We start from the raw sequence: 21054 nt of genomic DNA on the forward strand, positions 1-21054 counted from the left end.
TATTATGCTACTGTTATAGTTACAGCAGCTGAAACTATGAGAGGAAAAATGGATTTTTAAGTTCTTTTCAAACCTGGTCTCGTCATCCCTCTTGAGAGAGAGCCGAGATCAAAAAGCAGTGAAATTGCATTAGGAAAAAAAACACAAGCCCAGTCCCCTTGAAGAGAAGCACTCGGAAAGAAGAGAAATCTGTCATTTGTGATGATAAAAGGGAATATTTAGAGAGTTTTTTTTACTCTGTAACACTTGATTCTGTGAGCGCGGGGAGGGGGGGGGGGGCTCAAGTCTGTACCTACTGTAGACTTCTGCCATCTGTCAACACGTATGCTCACGTACTATAGCTACTCACGTGTGCGCAATAATAAACAGACAGCGGGTGGGTGTGTGTGTGTGTGTGTGTGTGTGTGTTGGTGCAGGAGGGGGTAAAATCACTATATACACACACTCATGCACATGCATGACTGCACTTTGCTAACAACATTTTGCAGCAGCAGAATGAAGGAGTCACTCCCCACAGCAGCTGTTTGGCAAATGGAGATTGATTGTGGGTTGGTGCATGCAGCTGCAGTATTAGCGATAATAGGAAACGCACATGCGTACGCACACACACACACACACACACACACACACACACACACACACACACACACACACACACACACACACACACACACACACACACAGCCAGAACACAACCACCTATTTATAATGTATAACCTGTAGGGGAGACCGGGGTAAGCCACACTATATAAATACCATATATTGTTAATACAAGACATACACTTTAAATTTTTCCGTAAAATCATCAAATGTAAAAAGTGGCTAATGCTACCGCGCTCTCCCCTATATATACAGTACATTCAGTTAGTTCATTCCTCCTGCTACCGACCCGCTCTCATCCTTCCGTTTGGGGCCAATTCATTTATATATAGCAGCCAATTTCACTTCAGTCCATTCTCATTCAGTCAGTTAATGTGATTGATAGTTTTGAATGGACCTGGAGTGGATGCTGTGCTCCACAGTTTCATTGTGTCCTGTTTAAATGTTCCATCCGGTCTCACCTATATAACCATGAGCTCACCCTCTCAAGTTTCATTCATCGTTTCTTTTCCTCTTTTTCTTTTTCACCCCTTTCTTGCATAACTCCATCGCAGTCGGTCCATCCAGTAAGTATTCCATTTCATCTCACCTTTGCATGTGTGTGTGTGTGTGTGTGTGTGTGTGTGTGGGTTTGTGTGAATGTGTGTGTGTGAGTGTGTGAGAGATAGAGAAATAAAGAAACTTAACATGTATGAGAGTTAGAGTGTCTTTTAAGGGTTGCCATGTTGGAGGCATAATCCCCCACTACCACTGTTACTCCGTTACCAATTAGGAACAAAGGATAGTCAGTTAGTTTGTAAGTGCCCTTGTAAACGCTGGCAGTACGGCTTTTGATTTTCAGATAGCGCTCTCCGGTCATGCTTTTAGCACAGTATGTAGTTGGGAAGTTTCCATTACCGAAAAAGCTCCTATTAATACAAGGGATCTTTAATTTAGTACACAATCCATTTGGATCCATCAAACATTTAGTGAAAGGGAACTACAGTGGGTAAAAGCCTTACATATTGCCCATACAATGAAACTAAATAAAACAACATCATAGGGCTGCAATCATTCTCTGTTTATTCTCACATGCTCATCTGTTGTGTCACTTTTAAAATACAAAACAGTCATTTTACAGTGTTTCCTCTTAAACAAAGACCCCCTCAGCAAACACAAAACTTAGAAATGCACAATATCATTGGTATGATATCAATTTCCAGGTGTATTTGTGCGTCTTTTGTATGTGGTTGAAAAAATTGACATTTTACAATGGAAGTGGCAATATTGTTTCTTTTCATCACTGCTATGTGCTACAGTGTGTGAGCTTTTCTCCATTGGCATTCCTGAAGTGTAAAACACAACATGTCATTGAGGGAAAAAGGAGGAGGAGTTGCAATTTCTCACAGGTGTCAGGTGAGGAATGGTCTGTCAGGCGGTCCGCTTTCCAATGTCACCACCAGAGCAAAAGACATTACAAGACAAGTATTACTGTATGGGTGTAAATGGTAGTTTTCAGGGAACGCAACACAAAGGGAGCTGTAACTGCGGTGCTGTGTGTCTTTTTGTACCCCTGCACATTTGCGTTTCTGAAAGGGCCAGATGCTTTCAAGGTTATTATGGTCATTATAACGTTTCATCTCTTTCACCTTTGCAAATCACTTCACATATGCGTAGGCAGGCAACAATAGAGAGACAGGGATGAAATTACCCTTTTGAGCTATAACACACAGTGGCAGAGGACTTCCATTAGAGTCCATTATCACTAACAGTCATCTGTAGCAGAGGTGTAGGCAAATGTATGGGCAAAAGGTGTGGAAGCGTCCGACCTCACGTTGGTCCACACCACATAAAATACATTTATTTTAACATGTTGCACTCTGGTATCAAGTCTTACATATTTTTGTTGATAACAAGCACAGAATCAGCTAAACAGATGATTTCTTATACTGTTTGACTTAGTATTCATATTTAGTCCTCCACTGCTATCAGTATACAATTGCAGTTTTAAAGGTCAGCTATTATGCTAAATGCACTTTCCCCTGTTCTTCAACGTTAATATGGGTCCCTGGTGTGTCTAGAGACTCCCAAAGTATGAGATGAAACCAAAATGAAAGATATAATGCAAAAGAAAATGAGCATATTATGTGACCTTTAAGTCTTGGCATTTAACAAAATGACTTTTTTTGTATACCCAATGAAATGGGCTAAGACAAGGGATGGATGTGGCGTTCCTAATCACTGACATTGATGGGGCAATTCATGGGTTGAACACTGCAGACATACTTTTAACTCAGTATATGTCAATGGGGCCAAGAGTAGAATTTGAATTTTTTTCCTTTTTCCTCTGAGTCACACATTCCTCATTGTTCTCCATGCATGCTAGATTACTTTTCATAACATATCTCACATTACCTTGGCATACAATTCCGTCTTGATACATTGGTCAAAGTAAATCCTTCCATCACTTGCACTATACACTAACAAATCAAGCCCAGCTATGGATAAGGATCAGCACATCCTGCAAGAGGGCTGGACGGGCAAATTAAACACACGCATTCCAACGGTCTCACTGCAGGGACCGTTACAAGGCCTCCAATGTTAAATCACTGATGAGATACAACACAGAGCATATGCCTTAGTTGCTGATTTTCTTCAGTTTCTGCCAGTTTATTTCCTAGTGTCGAGAAAGCGAAAAACTAAACAGACACTGACACTTTATTTGCTTCGTAAACCCAATTGGGGATTACTTAATTAAAGATCGAGACTCGGGAGTTAGCGATTCTGGAGAACGCTTGTTGTCAAAGTCACTTTTTTTGGTACAGTATGGACAGGTAGCGGAACGCGAGGAATTATTCACTGATTTTGGCAAAAAGTGATTTTGACAAAAACAAGTATTCTCCAGAATCACTGACTCCACCTTTCACTATGACAACTTGAGTCTGTATCAAGCCTTACTTGGGTCAGGCATCCGCATAGTTTTTAGATTTCTGGGCGATGCTTAGAGTACAGTATGTCCCCCTGAATATTTAGAAAAGGAAAATGTGTTGGTCCCATCAAAAAAAATATGAAACACATAATGTAACTATATTTTTTTACTAACAATGTCAGACACCCCTAAAATGGAACGTATTACCTTAACCTTTCTGACCTCCCACCATTCCAGTGACTTTCTTGAACTGAGAAATAAATAAAGACATTGCCGTCCATAAATTGATGCATAAAAAGGCACAAATTGGTGCATGAAAAACTCACCTGCTTACAGGAGATGACAGGTTTGATCAAATTGTCTGGGGTATAGGAAGGAAGAAAGGAAGGGATATAACCACTTTGCACCAGATATTTTGAATGATGTTACATTATTGTTTGTACAGACAGGAGGCAAGAGAGATCTTACTTAAGAACATTTCATCCAATTCAATTTCTCTTCACCCTACAGGAGGGTTTTACTTCTTTGTCTCTGCCTGAGGGTGCTTAAACATTACGAGAGCAAAGAATTACAGTTCTGCCTCTGCCTGTTACTTATTCTCTGCCCTGTTTTAAACCTGGTCCCACCAGCCAATCCCCATATATTGATGTTGTATAAATAGGCTGGAAGCTCTGGAGCACAAAAGGTCCCAACTCCAAATTAAATCAAAGCACAGATGAATTATGGTCCGGGCTATAATACATTATGCCCAGTTAATAACCACCCCCTCAATCATCATTTCAGAGCCGATACATTGTCAGGAAATACAAAGTGAGTGTGTGCTGCTGAGAGAGAGAAGGCTTATAATATGGAAGCTGCGTAGACTCGCGCAGCTACAGCTTGAGTGTGTGTTTATTGAAGCGTACGTACGTGTGTGTGTGTGTGTGTGTGTGTGTGTGTGTGTGTATGTGTGTGTGTGTGTCAAACACGCTGTCTGCATCACCGTGGGACTGTGACAGCTGCCTGTCACATGGAGGCCCCCTGAGGAACTCCTGCTGGGTGTGTGTGTGTATGTGTTTGCGTGTGCGTGTGTATTCACCCGCGTTTGATAGCTACAGTATGTTGGTGCACATCACACAGTGTCTAGTGCAGTGGGGGGTGTGCAGTAGGTAAGATGCTATGTTGGTTGTAAACACTTTGTCTGCCTCTGCTATGCCACTGAACAACATGTTTTTTTCATGCGACCGCAGTGGAACAAATCACACACTCTGATCCATCTCAGTGGGAGATGGCTGGTCCCATCAATACACTATCTTATCTTCATGTATCACCTTTGAAGATAGAATGAAAACTCACCACAACCAACACCCAAGCCTCCACAGTCTTATAAAGGGCCTGCAACTTCCTAGCACTGAACAATAGTGTTGTTGTTAATTCTGCACCTCGCAAAATATTGTCCAGTATATACACAGAGATACTGGACTATGATCCCTCTACATGCTATTATCCCTAAAATGGCCCAATGCAACAGTTAGCACAAAAAATTATGTCATATACCCCTTTTCCACCAATGAGAACCGGGTTCTAGTTCTCTGCTTGGTTGCATTTGTTTCAACTTGACAACCTTCTAAGAGCTGATTTGCTTTTCCATGAGCTAGTGAGCCACATAATCATGTCTCTGCACTCCCAGCTAACATGTGCTAACTTCAAGAACAACAGCTTGATTAAAGAATAAGAAAAAAAAGTAAGGACTAGCCATGTGTCTTCACTTTGCAAGTTATTTGTAATGTTGAAAAGCACCTTAAGTCCTCATCACACAGACACACGCACACACACACACACACACACGCACGCACACACACACACACACACACACACACACACACACACACACACACACACACACACACACACACACACACACACACACACACACACACACACACACACACACACATTCTTAAGAGACCAGGCACTTTCCTCACAACACTCGGACCAGACTTTCCTCCTTTAGTCTTGACAGTTCTTATCGTAGAGAAAGCTGTGGAAATGTAGCTTGTACATGGTCCTATAGTCTATTTCTGCCTCTCTCTTAGGCATGCTAGCCCTCCTTCAGTGTTCTCTCCATCTCTGGCAATACCCAGCATGTGAAAAGCAAGTCTTCGGGCTTCTTTGAATTCCTATCTCCAAAGTGTTCCATTTCTTTATTTAGACCCTCTCCCAATTTACCTCACTCAAAGAGACACTCCCCTCCTGCAGTTATCCGTTTATGCGCTATCATTTTTCTGCGGTTATTATATTCCCGAAAAATTGAGGTGCCAGGGTGTTTTGATAAGCAGATACAGTTCCGCTTTTATTTTCTTTAAAGGGGGCTTTTAAACTTCAAAAAGCCTGTCACACCTTAGAGCCAGCAGCCTGTCTAGAATACGGAATGACTGTACCAGCGACGTACAGGCACGCTTTTGTTTTACTGATGTATTTTTTTGTATGTTATGTATATTTCAGCTGCTCGGTTGCAATCCATCTCCCTGTATCTTTCCCCCCGTCCCATGTCGAGGATGCTAATGTTTTTCTCTCTGTGCCCTAAATCTTAAAGCTCAGTGTCGCAGCCCTAGCGCACCCATTATCACTAATTATTTATTACCGCCTCGGGGCAATGTGCCGACTATGCTATCCTCAAATCAAACATTGTTATGCTCCAGAAAGGGGCTGTGAAGCACACTGTAAAAAAAGGGTGGATATTTTTTTTTTTTTAATATAGCACGGAATATTCCTAGCTGTCACTGTATTTGGGTCAGAGTTTTGGTGGGCCGTGTCAGGCAGGCGTGAAGGGGTGGGGGGGGGGGGGGAGGAGATGATCAGGTGTTGACACGCCTATGTCAAATGGCCTGGTTCCCACAGTGTGTTTCCTACAGTGTATGTTTATCACAGCTGTATGTGAACAAGCACACGCAGTTATCATTACACAAGACGTTGTTGGTATCGCGGCGCATTTCTTTAATATTTCAGGGCCTTGCGTCACTTTTGTCAAGAAGCCAATCTTCTGAGGTTGCTGGTGAGTGAGTGAGAGCATGCAGGGCTTCAGTCAGGGTGCCTGTGGAAAAGTCCTAAACAGTCTTAAAAGGCATTGAATTTGTTAATTTCAAAATAAGACAATAATTGGAAAATTAATTAAAATTAATTTTTTGGTAAAATTAGTCTTTAATCTAATTCTGAGTGGCATTTAAAAAGTCTAAGAAAGTCTAGTTTTGAACGTCTAGTGTAGGAAACATGGCTTCACCACGGCCCCATATATCAATTTGTGGTTCACATTCAAAACAGTGGGAGCCTGTGTTCGGGCTGTGACCTTTTAGGGTCAGTGTGTGTGTGTGTGTGTGTGTGTGTGTGTGTGTGTGTGTGTGTGTGTGTGTGTGTGTGTGTGTGTGCGCGCAGTGTGTGGGGGGTTGTCCATGTATATGATCCCCGGACATGACCTGACCCACCTCAGCCCAGGCCCCCCTTAGCTGTGATTCATCCTGCGGCTGACACATGGATCCCTCTCTCCCGCTGTGTGAAGGGGCCGTGGTGGAAGAGGTGTTTAGAATAGAAAAAAGGTCAAAATAGATCCCCAAGGTAGGAGGATATAATATGTATTAAAGAGCATGCGGCTTGTTCACTCAATCAAGCTGAGCTACTAAAGCACATTTGAAGAAAAGGCAATTTTTGGAATGATCACATCCACTGTTTAAACTGGGGTCAGTGATTCTGGAGAACTGTCAATTTTTTTTTTGTCAAAATTGGTGAAAACTCAGCCTAAATTCTGTAAACGGCCATGTTGTTAGCTACACGCTGGGCTCTCTTTGTTTACAAACTATTGCTGACATACTGTACCTGTTTACAGAACCTATAGGCTGTGTATACTGTATTTCTTTCAGCGCACACACAGTATCGCTTTACCACCTGTAGTATAAACAAAGTCAAGGTATAATGACTTTTCATTGATTGGAGATATAAGTGTCTTCATTCATTCTTATTATTTTGTGCAATCTTCAGTTTCGCATATGAAATGAATGGAGACTTGTAAGGAACCTATTTATTTTTTGTTCACATTCGCTACGACTTCCAGAGCCAACCCATGTGACTTTCTTTAGTGTTTTCTTTTTCGGTTACTTGTCACTCTAAGCTTCTCCACCTCCTCCCCTGTCTCTCTCCTTTCTCTGTGTTTGTCTCCATGCTAATTGAGACAGAGAATGAAAGAGAAGCAGGAGAGATCAGGTGGGAAGATGAGAAATCAATTAGGACCGTTGGAGGGCTGTCATTATACATTCACCCTCCCTACCCCCCCGCCCCACCCCCGCAGAGCAAGACCTGTCACTTGCTTCAGAATCAATAGAAATCAAAGAACAGCGTGTGTGTGTGTGTGTGTGTGTGTGCGTGTGTGCATATGTGACTTCCCTTCCATTAGTGTTGTGTTCAAAGACATCTGATTAGCCCTGTGCTTGGGATCAGAAAGGTGACCCACAAACCTGAATGTAGGCTCCCTCCTGTGGGCTGTGGCTAGATAGGCTATAAAATAAAGCACATAGGAGATTGATTATCACAGCTTAACCAATACGCGTCTATTGCAGGCGCCATCCATCAAAGCCAAACGAATCAAGGTCACAGACAATCTGTTTTGTTTCTTTGCCCCCATCCTGGTAGTAGACAGTTCCATGAAGAACATATTTTTCCGGCCCTGGTCAATTTTTTAGATTTTGTGTCAGTTTTGCTTCCATAACATCTCTCATAAAGTGTATAATCAAACGCTACAAAAAGGAAATTTAGGAGTTTATTTGACTAAACCTTGCCTGTTTGTGTCTGTATATTTCTCCTTTACAACCCCCTTTTTTTCAATACTTCTATATGAACCAAAAATCTCAACTTCCAAAGCACTTACATCAACTAACAACAGAGAATCAAAATGTCTCGTATGTGAGCTCGGAAAGATTGGCCTTTTGTTGAAGGTACCAAAAATAATGAAGGTTTTTTTTTCTGTTTTGGCTTTTTTAACCTTTTTTAAGAGTTACTACATCTTGCTATTTTAACACAAAATCCTCCCATGTTCAACACCTTTAATCGAGAGTAGTTGGCCAGTGCCCTTGAATGCATATTTGGACCCAATTAATATTTGAACACAGTTCAATGATGGTTAAAAGCAAGTAGCCGCTGATCACAGAATAGCAGCTGGGTGATTTATCAGGGGCTATGATCTGCTACAAGGATTCTGACCTAAGTTCTCAAATATGTATATTAACTATGTTAATTGAAAAAATGGTAATTTTCCATCTAAAAGAAACCTTCCTATTCAAAATGTGTTTCACAGTGTGTCTCTCTTTGCCTTAACTTTTAAGTGGTAATCAGTGAATAATAGGCAGTCAGGCTATAGCACCTCGTGTTCTGCATGTAAAAATAATAAACCGCTTATTGAAAGCAGACATAAATGATGTTTGTAAGTGACAGCAGGGATCTGCAATGTTCTGTTTTATGGTTACTTAGAGCCCATTCGGGTGGATGTACATGTGATTGTGTGTGTGTGTGTGTGTGTGTGTGTGTGTGTGTGTGTGTGTGTGTGTGTGTGTGTGTGTGTGTGTGTGTGTGTGTGTGTGTGTGTGTGTGTGTGTGTGTGTGTGTGTGTGTGTGTGTGTGTGTGTGTGTGTGTGTGTGTGTGTGTGTGTGTGTGTGTGTGTGTGTGTGTGTGTGTGTGTGTGTGTGTGTGCGTGTGTGTGTGTGTGTGCGCGCGATCTTGTGTGCTTGTGCGCATGAGAGATAACGACACAGCGAGAGCTTGAGTGAGAGAGTTGTCAGTCCTAAGTTGTTGTCATCACTCACTGGTTGCCTGTCACGGCTTAATGCACTCAATGCCACTGCTGGCACATTCTCACTGTATTAATCCCACTTTAACACACACTGACCACACACGCACGCACACACACACACACACACACGCACGCACACACACACACACACACACACACACACACACACACACACACACACACAAAGACTTATTTTCTGTAGTGCCTGGATAACCGTTTCCCTCTCTCTGTGTGTTGCAGTGCCCCCTCAGATCGTGGTTAGGCCACGGGACCAGATCACAGCCCCGGGTCGCACCGTAACCTTCCTCTGTGGCACCAAAGGAAACCCTCCGCCGGCCGTCTTTTGGCAAAAGGAAGGCAGCCAGGTAAGAAAAAAAGTCCCTGAGGCAATGTGTAAAAAGTGGGTTCTTGTGAAACTTCCCTTACTAATGAGAGACACAGCTCCTGCCCTCTTCAGCATCCATCATGGCTTCATGGTGAGTTTGTGTCTGACAGAAGGTGGATCGGATAACGGGGGTTTGAGTGGCAGGGAGGGCTGGGGGTTAACAGGGAGTTGGAAATAGAGAAGCCATGGGTAAGCCATGGTAACACTGTTGTAGGTTATTTTGCACTCAACACACTCAGATACATGTTCCCAAGTACTTTTTTTTCTCAGTTTGAATTTCATTATTATGAAACCAATATAACATAATATTTAACAACATATTTCTGTGTAGACACATTCCCTTTCTGTGTCTGAATATGCTAATTTAAAAAAAGTTACAATGTGTAATATGATTTAAGGGTTTCCACACAAATTCAAATGCATTATCTCTTTAAAGGTGCTCCAAGTAACCTTCAGTTTGTGTTCATTCTTGCACCCCCTTTGGACAAAAGCGGTAGTGTTTTTTTACTACGCCAGTTCTAGTTCCTAGGTGAGCATTCCTGTGAAAAAGGCATTAAGAAAAACTATATTAAAATAGCATTCTTCGCACTGATGGTCTCGTTTGTTGTTAGATGTCATTTATGATCATCAGAGGAAAAATTAGATCTTTTCAGAAATATTAAAAAGTTCCTCGTAGCACCTTCAAAAAAATAGACTTGGCAAAAATGATAGCTTAGAGAAGTTACAAAGTCACATAAAATAAAAGATTTATAACATTATACATATAGCAAGGAATATAATAAGATGCATATACAGTAGGGATATGTGTGGGGTTCCAGTGCCTAGAGCTAAAGCAGTTTTTCAAATGAGGTTTGCCTTGGAAAATCCTTCTAAGCCCTAGGCAGGAGGTACGTTGTTCAGAATTCCATTTCAGAACAAGTTCCACTCGAAAGTTGAAAAGCATCCATCCAGAGGGTTCCTGTTGGTTTGCAGTAAACAAGCACAGCTCCAACCTGCTTCTTCCACAGGCTAGTGTTCAGGTCAATATTAGCAGCGCAGCATGAAAACACACACACACAGCCCTCCCATTCATTGAAGTCGTAACACTGCATCATCATAATGGGCTCACATACCTGCAGTGCTCTAGTCCAAAAGAAGAAGAAAAAGTCCAATCGTCCAGCAAAACAGTGTAAGCCCAGCTCAACTGACAGTACATGGTTCGACTACATCAATGACATTTTGGATAATTTCACTGACATATACACATATTTCAGAAAAGAGCCCTACTGATTTTTTTTTTAAAGGTAACCTATTTCGCAAAATCAACAATATTATTAGTCCCCTGGTGTGTCTAGAGATTCACAATCACAAAGAAGGAGAAAACAACCACCCTCTCTCCTTTAACTTTCTGAAAACCTGTATTAAAAAAACCCAATCCGATTATTCTCCCCTATGATGTCATAAGGGTGGAGGTCACACCCCCTCATATCAACCTAACTTGGCACTATACCTCCACTTCCATGATAAGCACAGCCCCAGATACTCCTGAATCTGAAGAATATTAAGGTTTTTTATGGACACTACACTCTGAAAACAGCTTTTAGTTGAAACCCAAATTATAAATTTGCACCTGAACATAAGCATAATGTGTGACCGTTAAAGTTCTAATGGTAGTTTTGTTAAATGTACATGCCACTCTGATACGTTTGCTTTACAAAGAGCCTGCATCACTTCTCACTGCAGGCTTCTTGACTGTCATTCTTAGCTTTTACTGTTAGGTGATGTATCTAAGTGCCATGGTGACTCACTCACACACACCTACACCTACACACACACACACACACACACACACACACACACACACACACACACACACACACACACACACACACACACACACACTCATACGCACCTCATTTTCCCATCATCCACACAGGGTATTATTCATCTTAGCGTGAGTCTGCACAGGCCTACGCTTCTTGAAAGCTCTATGTCTGTGTGTGTGTGTGTGTGTGTGTGTGTGTGTGTGTGTGTGTGTGTGTGTGTGTGTGTGTGTGTGTGTGTGTGTGTGCATGTGTGTGCGCACACGAATGCCTAAGTACGTGTGTGAGAAAGGCTAGTGTATGATAAGCATTGCAGCCAGCTGGAATGCACTGAAAGGCCTGCTGAGAGAGTGTGTGGGTGCCTGTAGCATGGCTCCCAGGTACAGATTAGAGGGGGCAGAGTGAGACTGGAAGAGGCCTGTGGTGTGTGTGTGTGTGTGTGTGTGTGTGTGTGTGTGTGTGTGTGTGGGAAGAGAGGAGAACAAGAGTGGAGGAGAGAGATAAAGAGGAGGAAGACGAAGAGGAGATACTGTATGTGGGTAGCGTGAAGTGAAATAGTCTCTGCTATGGCTTTCAATGAAAGACCCAGGAAATAGACTGTTTATATCATATTCTGACCAATGGGAAAAAGCAGGGTAAAAAAAGATCCAAGGATAACATATCGACATTGCATTACGTTAGTGAACAATCCAATATAACATGATTTGTACAAGGCTATGGTGTGAATTGCTTTTCAGGCTAGGGATAAAATGAAATAAATGAAAAATGGTCATGCAGGTAAAAGGGTTATGTATTATTGATATGAGTTAATGCGGCAGAAGCTCCCATGAACAATGGTATATATCCAACAGGTGGATGTAAGCTATTGGCACTGTAGTTGGGATGAGTTTCAAGTTTGAAGTGGTGTCAGTATTCCCTTGTTTAAGAGCCCTTGAGCAAAAGCCAGGAAACCCTATATGTTCTTAGTCATTGGATGAAATGGCCAGCTTGAGAGTCTGGATGATGTAAGTGTATTGAAATGGATTAGTTACAAGCGCAATGCACCATTTGTTCTTTTCTTGATTTTGTCAATGCTGAGTGCACACAGTAATAATACAGTGAATTAGTTTGTCTAGCGACATCCTTTCTCTTGTCCATTGTTGGCATTTGTTCAACCCCTTTCTGCTCATCTGTTTTTTGTTTTTTTGGATCTTGGATGCACACACTCATGCACAGAGATATAGTCTGGAGGTCAAAGTTGAAGGAACATAGGGTTGTTAAGATGGCTTGTCTTATGCTTCTTAATTTTATTTTTTATTTTTTTTAAGATATTTTTTGGGGCATTTTTATGCTTTATTGATAGTGTAGAGACAGAGTTGAAATGGGGCAGAGAGGGGAGTGACATGCAGAGAATGACCGCGGGCTGGAATCGAACCCGGGTCCGCTGCTGGCCAAGGCCCATGGGGGGGGGGGGGACGCCTTACCAACTGAGCTAAGGGCGCCCATGCTTCTTCATTTTCAATAGTCTGTTATATAAACTGATTATTTCAGCACAAGCCTCAACCTTGATCATTCAAAAACCCCAGCGTTTATAAAATGGTATTGTGTACCGCTGAAGTGGAACAGCTTAGCGATGTTTTAGCATTGACCTCATTTCTTTTGTCCTGTAGCTAGGAGGTTTGAAGACTTTTTCCTTTCAATATCCACCTATTGAGAAAAAGACACAGAACAATCATGCCTGTTATCTAGTTCAGATTATTATTTTTTTTTACCACGGTTTAAAAAAGTGATGATGAATACTCGATGATATATTTAATTGATAAATACAAGTTAAAGCTACAGTGCGTAAATTCATTCCTATAAATGAATGTTGGATACATTTAAAGCCATCGCCAAATCAGTTGACACATCGTTGATTGAGCCTATCAGCTTCACAAAACTAACTCTGTATTTCTCAGCATGGCAGCGTTTACAAAAAGGTGTCACCCACCCCTGACACTGATGCAGGAGCTCAAGTAGCCCACAAAATGTTTCAATTGTTGATTCTACTGCTAAGAAAACAGTGTTGTTGTTATTACTCAGCATTCCTCATGGGTTGACGACATAAGTTACACACTATAGCTTTAACTATAAAACAAATATAGTACAACAAATCAAGCTAAATACAAAGTCTTACCTGCGTTTTTTTTCTTCTCTGTCCTATCCAGATCTTGCTGTTCCCCATCCAGGAGCCCACCCAGTCGGGTCGTTTCTCTGTGTCTCTGAGCGGAGAGCTGTCCATAGCAGACGTCCAGGTGGAAGACTCTGGGTATTACATCTGCCAGGCCATCAGTGTGGCAGGCAGCATCCTCACCAAAGCCTTGCTGGAGGTGGAGAGTGGTGAGTGCAAAATACAGACACACACACACACAGACAGACAGACAGACAGGCAGGCACAATAGAAAGTGTCATAACCGTTTTGCCACTACAATGTGTGTATCCAACCTAGTCTCACAGTTGAAATATAGAATAGCAGAATTGGTCCATTAGGAAAAAATGAATAGGGGGTAAAACATAACTAGCTCCTAATATCGGGGACTTTTTATTTTAGATTTTTTTTGTGCTGTGGTCCAACTTATCTATTACAAATTTGACTGAAACGTTCCCCCAGTAAACTGTATGAATCAAGAAGAAAAAAACAAGTAGACCACAAATGATTAAAGATACACTGTGTGTGCTGCGTATTCTAAAGTCTCTTCGGATAGGCCAGTACAAAGACAAAACAACAACTTTTTTTTGTGCATTACTAAACTTCCGCATTTCCAGCTTCAATCTGCTGATTTGACCTGCCATCCTCCCTTCCCTTTATACACCTGCAGCGACATCATTTAGAAGAAGCCTTCAAATCCACCTCAAATTAAAACGTTTCCTTTCCCCCATATGAGGGAACAGCAGGAGTCCTTATCTTGCTGTGATCAAAGGGAAAAAGCTAGCGATGGTTGTGTGCTATACTAACACTGATGCATCGTAACACTACGCCTCTCCTCCCTGCATCACTCCCATTCATATCAGATCTTTTGACAGCAACAGACTACTAATTAGGGTGTATAGGCATATGGTAGAGTGAGTAAAAGTTTTTTTTTTTGCTCAGTCATTGCATGGCGAGGGCTTTGTGAGTGCCAGTTGTCCTTACAGGGAAGCAAAGAAAATAAAAAACCCAGGTCTTTTCAGTTAAAATCACACCACTACCATTTACGAGTGTGCAGGAATTTTAGGGTACTTGTCCAAACTAAGCATTGCTCTAGCTAGTAGGCAACACTCTCACAGTGCTGTTTACGTTTCAGATTGACATACAGACGTGGAGAGAGGGGCAGCCATATATGTCCATGGGTCTCATGGTGATGACTGCATTGCTTATACTTCAGGACACATGTATTTTCTGGGTTATGATGTCTATGGTTAGCTGTAGCTGCACATCAAATACAAATGTGCATAATATGAATCAAAAGTTAAAAATCCCAGTTTTATTTGGGCTCTGATGTGAAGCCAAGTTGTTTCTCTACATTTCCCTGAGCTAAAAGAAAGATCTCATAAAACTCTCTCTCTCCCGGCCAACCTTTCACAAAGTGTTTTTTTCGTAACGTTTCGTGCCAATTCCCCATCAGCATTTGTTTGCCAACGATCTGACAGCCTTCAACAGATGGGCATAGTGTTGAATCATTGGTTAACACACTTAAAAGCTGGGGTGGAGGATTTGGGGAGAAAATGGCAGTTGGGATAGAGATTCGAATTCAAATACCTCAACCGCTCCACTTGTTCTCTTTGGTCACTCCCCTATGGTCCCTCCCTGACACGGTCTACACCAACAAAGTCGTGCCAAAGTGAATGGACAGTCCCAACAGCCAATATGAACAGAGAATCGGAGCCTCGCTCTGATTGGTCAAAGTGTACAGCTCATGTTAACTTTGACCAATCAGAAATCATATACCCCAGCTCAGTATGATACAGAAGACTGTATATACAATTTTTGTGTCACACTTTTAAAAAATGAAATACTAGCTCACGTTGTTTCTATCACGTTTCCTTGTTTAATTGCTTTCTAAAAATGTGTCCGTCATTTAGGTTTTGTGTGTGTGTGTGTGTTCCTACCACACTGCTAGGCGCTGCTCAGGGTCAATTGGGTTGCTGAAATTGCTAGTCTTTAATATGAGGCTCCAGTATTGCTAGCAACGTGTCAAACTGGTCCTCTGACTGAAATAGACTTTCAAACGATCGGGATAGTTACAACACTTTTTGATCACCTGATGAAATTCTCCTTTGCTCTGTACGCAATCTCCTGATTGGCTCGACCCAAGTTGCCTGTGTGGAATCAATTTAATAAGATTACAGCTAGGCTAATAAAGCCGAAAAATACGGAATACCAAAAAATCAAGTGCGAGAGCCTTTCCTGTGTTTCCATCTCAAATGGAATACAATCGAGCTTGCAGAGAGACAAGAGACAGTGGTAGAGTAATAAATATCTAATAACCGTCTTCATTGAAGTACCACTCAAGCTCCTGTCAAGTGGTCCTTGTGTCTGACATGAAGGTAACTGTATCAACGTATTCCTGTCAGAGAGAAAAAAATCCATGCCATTCATTTGCATGTTGAACTGAGGTTAGGTCTGGAGGGGAGGAGGACGCTTACAGTGACATTTTACAATTTGACATGGCAAGAGGGGGGACAGGCTGTGGTTTCACAAAGAGCATATCGGGTTGAGGTGATGTATCTTTCTGGTTAAAAATGGCTTCCAGATAAATGATGACAAAACTGAACAATAACTTGAAAAACCATAATAAAAAAATCAGCCAAGGATAATATGTTTGACATTTCATTTAAATCCTTGTAGCTTTTTTACTTCTTGTGGTTAGTGAGAGTGGATAACATTGGAATGGATGTTGTGGATTTTGCAAAAGCCAAATAACATTCTGTGGCTTTTGACATAGCCGCTGTTAAGCCACTAAGAATTGCATCTGGTCTATTGTTAATGCTGTTGTTATAAGATGTCTGTGGTTATGTTGGACAAGAGTTTTTGTTTCGGCAGGAAATAGTTTCAAAAATACCCTCATTAAAATACCACCGTGAAGTCGGCCATGAGAGTAAGGGCCGCATGATGATCAAAACATTACTGGCCATGGTTAGTCAGATATTGAATATATGTTTGATTGCAGTAGTTTTGTTATGTGAAAAAAAAATGAATTTGTTTGGGTGCTTCTGAGTTTAATGAAGCAGCCAAACTATAGCACTGTGGGCATACTCTTTCCTTTTCAACAAAATCATATTAAAAATCATAAGAATGAGCGGTTATTGGATCTCCGTTTAGAAATACAACAAACTGAACTAAACTTTTTTTAAAGGAGCTGAAAGTGAGACCATTTTTTTTTTCAATACTCCAATACCCATGTGCCTTGACTTTCTCTCACAACAGCGCCTTCGGACCGCGTGCCGCCCATCATACGCCAGGGTCCCGCCAATAACACGCTAGCTCCGGGCTCCACCACCCAGCTGCACTGCCACATCCTGGGGAACCCTCTACCCAGCATCCAGTGGGAGAAAGACGGACAGAGGATCCTGGCCAACGATGCTCGAATCAGCCTGATGGAAAACGGCACCTTCCAAATCACCAACCTCCAGGTATGTGAAGTAGACTAGGTGTGACTGCATGTGATCAACCTTCAGGTATAATTCTGAGAATGATTATGGAAAAGTGTTGTAGAAGTTGAAATGTTTGATTCTATATACCGTAATTTTCGGACTATAAGCCGCAACTTTTTCCCCATTTTTCGACCCTGTTATTACACAGCACAGCATATGTTCTGTAGCTAGTCTACTATTGCTCTAAATGGTAACACTTGAATATGTTATGCAAATATGCAACTTGTTTGTTGAAATGTTAATAAATGGGAGCTTCCTCAAGCAGCCATCTCTTTCCCGACAATCCCCTCTGTGCGCAAACTCTTACAAATGGTAATTAAACATTATAACACTTGCGGCTTATAGTGCGGAAAATACGGGATATAGTAATCTTATGGAAAAAAAAAAAAAGTATATCGGCCTGCAGTTTCTCACCTTAAACGTATATAAAGTGCCCACCCACTTTATTCGTTAGAGATGAATTCCCAGACTAATGATAAACGTTCTATCTCAATGTTCCATTTACCTGTGTGATGACCTTCAACTGAGCTTCATTCATTGTACACACTACTTCTCATTCTATCACCATCACCATCCTGCCCACTCATTTAAATCTCTTCTGCAATCCACACGTGTTCTGCTATTTTGCACATCAAACCCGTCGCGGTCCACGCAACATAAACACATTCCACATTCAAAGACAAAAAAAAAAAAAACACACCACCAGTTTTTTAATTACAGGGAAAGAATAGAACACTTAAACAGAGGACATTTTTTAAAGGTTGGGCTCAAATGATGAGAGTGAGGTGGGAGGTGGTTGAATGTAACCTATACATCTTTGAGGCGTGATCACCATGGTAATGAGCGCGCGGGGCCATTAGCGGTCGTTAGCACCATCTTATTCCACTGCTAATGAAATCCTCTCTGGCCCCTGAGTGTGTGTGTGTGTGTGTGTGTGTGTGTGTGTATGTTAGTGTATGTGTGTGTGTGTGTCCTTTCTCCCGGGTACCAACCACAGCACCTGAGGTCACTGTGAGAGTGGAGGAGCAGGGCTCACACATTAATTGATTGTGGGTTCTCAATGATTAACGATCGCCGAGACCTGTAATTAAATCCTCGATACATCATCACCGCCAGTGAGGGCTGGATGGAGGGATAGAGGGAGGGAGAGAGATGGAGAGAGAGAAGATGGTGGAAGGGAGTCAGAAGCCTTAAGACTTTTTTTCCGTGCTGCATTCAAGTCATGTGGGAATAAAAATTTCGAAAGCTGTCAAACAACGGCGTTGAAGTTCTCTGTAGACTTTTAGTTTCCCGTTTGATCTGGTTTTCTGACATAGCCCCCCCGGTGATAGCTGCTGTGTGAAGCATTGACGCGCTAGACGAGAAAACAGAACTACAAAGGGTATACAAGTATATGGAGTAATTATTGCTTCGTTTCATTTTGATATGTATTGTTTTGTACACTTTAGTTGTTGGGCTTGTCATGTGTCATACATTAGACACTTGGAGGCCATCACTTACACAAATAACCAAGAGCCACAATTACAGTGAAAACAAATACAATTTCCCTGCTTTCACAGAGCAGCTAGATTTGGGTGTGATCGGCAGTAGACGATGTGATGCAGTCATCTTTGTAGCATCGTCATTCAAATCAGGAAGGAAGTTGAATGATAAGCCAGACTGTCTGTAAACACATCCAGCATAGTTTACAGACCAACACACTGTTTACATGTTTGCCTTGTTACATTTGTTTTAAGCAATGTTTCCATGGTTTAAAATATATAAGCTTTTTTATTGATGAGTGCAAATTGGAGCCATAGGTAATAAACTGGACATTTCTCTTTAAACTTGGTGTTCTATATCGTCAATATCAATATTAAAGTGGATACTAGTGAAAAATAGGTGTACTAGACATCCATTTCCTCTGATATTGTTTTAATTTTTCTAATCTTATGATAACAGTGTCATACTGGCTCAATTAAAGAATGAAAGGAAATGGTGAAATAAGGCTTTTTTCCAAATTTTCATAAGTAAAAAAACCTATTCGTCCCTAAGGCCTACAATTTAAAATACCTTAACATCTTGGCGACAGAAGGTTATATCTCTTTTAAGATGTCTAAAAGTGATCTTGTTTATGAATTACCTTCAAAAGACGTAGCATTAAATTGAGCACAGTCTTTCCCTTTGTATGATATGAAGAATGACAAATGAAATCTGCATCCATTAAACACACTTCTTCACCCTGGAATAATCAGTCCAAATAAGTCGATTTTGGTGCGGGCCCCTGGAGGGGGACAGATGGTCTGTTTGTTACTCACACCCTGGCAATGAGGAGATGCCATTACCCTGGGATCTCTGCCAGACACACACACACGCACACACAAACGCTCACACACACACACGCACACACACACACACACACACAAAAGTGCCCACGCGCATACACACACTACCGCTGTCCCTCACTGGTGCCAAGACGTCCTGGACAGACAGGAAGCGTTTGTGTGTGCGTGTGTGTGTGTGTGTGTTTGTGTGTGTGTATGTTGCTGGTGGGGTGGGTAAAGAGAGTTTTGTGCTGCCATCCTGCTAAATGGTTGCTGTGGGCGTGGGATTGTGTGTGTGTGTGTGTGTGTGTGTGTGTGTGTGTGTGTGTGTGTGTGTGTGTGTGTGTGTGTGTGTGTGTGTGTGTGTGTGTGTGTGTGTGTGTGTGTGTGTGTGTGTGTGTGTGTGTGTGTGTGTGTGTGTGTGTGTGTGTGTGTGTGCGTGCGTGCGTGTACGCGGCGGGTATGGCAAGGTAAGAAAGGGAAAGGATAGGGAGAGGGACAGTGTGGGGAAGCAGAGGAACCCAAACAAAAAGCCAGAAGAGAGAGAGAGAGAGAGAGAGAGAGTGAGAAGGACAAAAGCAAACGGATTACTGTGGAGTAATCAGGTTTGAGCAGGAAATGGAGTTGATGTGTTGAGTTTAAACCCTAGTGTACACATGTCATAGGCGCTAATCACATTTCCCCCTCTGCGCCCTCACAGAAAAACCATCCCACGTCATTATCAACCTCCTGTGCCCTATTGTTAGCTGATCCCCCATGTTAACTGAGCCGATAGCAGGTGGTGGACAAAATAAACTAAAGAAATAATAAATATATTTGACTGGCTATATGATAATGTAATCAAAGTGCAGTGTAGAATGATCCCAAATGTCAATGATGAAGTCAAACTGTAATAAATAAAGCTGACATTAGTTGGTGCACTGTTAAAGGTGGAGTCAGTGATTCTGGAGAGCCCCCCCTTTGTCAAATAAATCACTTTTTGTCCAAATCAGTGAATATCTTCCTCACAATCCGCTACCTGTCCGTACTGTGTGTGCGCTGAGTGGGAATACACAGCCTAAGCTCTGTAGACGGGCATGTTGCTAGCTCAGGTGGGCCCCCTTTGTTTTCGAACCGTTTGTTTACATACCAGTTTACAGAGCCTATAGGAAAGAAAACTTTCTTTGGGCCCTTCTTGAACTCCTTTGCCAGTTTTAGTTGGCGGCGCACCAGTTTGTTAACGTTGCCTGGTGAGAAAAACAGAGAGAGTTTTGTGGAGCTGATAGGCTTAAATCAACTTTGTTTCATCTCGTTTGCCGATGGTTTGAATGTAAGCGAAAGTTACGTACTGTAGCTTTAAGATTACAACTCCCTCTCTTTAGCCTCCCTCCTGTTCTCCTCTTCTTCCCTTTCTCCTCTGGCCTCATCCATTTCTCAGCAATCTGTTTGGCGCAGGGCTCCAGAGCTGCCAGGCCTTGATTAATAGTCAGGTGTCCCCGGCTGTTTACCCCCACCCGCCCCTGCTGCGCCCGTTTCCCCCCGTCCGCCGTCAAACGCCACCATCTGGGGACACCGCTTATACACCTCCTCAGACAGACACACACACGCGCGC

General features: G+C 42.0%; 1 protein-coding gene across 2 annotated transcripts in view; it reads left to right on the plus strand.

Annotated features, from left to right (window-relative positions):
- The window catches only part of robo3 (roundabout, axon guidance receptor, homolog 3), a 109804-nt gene that overhangs the window by 55352 nt on the left and 33398 nt on the right, over window positions 1-21054 (plus strand). For both annotated transcript variants that reach the window (XM_080041126.1, XM_080041127.1), the window contains exons 7-9: window positions 9562-9686; window positions 13695-13866; window positions 16934-17139. In XM_080041126.1, coding sequence (XP_079897252.1) covers window positions 9562-9686; window positions 13695-13866; window positions 16934-17139 — 503 coding nt within the window. The remainder of the gene's footprint in view (window positions 1-9561; window positions 9687-13694; window positions 13867-16933; window positions 17140-21054) is intronic.

The sequence above is a fragment of the Ammodytes marinus genome, assembly GCF_949987685.1.
Source record: "Ammodytes marinus genome assembly, chromosome: 14".
NCBI classification, from domain to species: domain Eukaryota; kingdom Metazoa; phylum Chordata; class Actinopteri; order Uranoscopiformes; family Ammodytidae; genus Ammodytes; species Ammodytes marinus.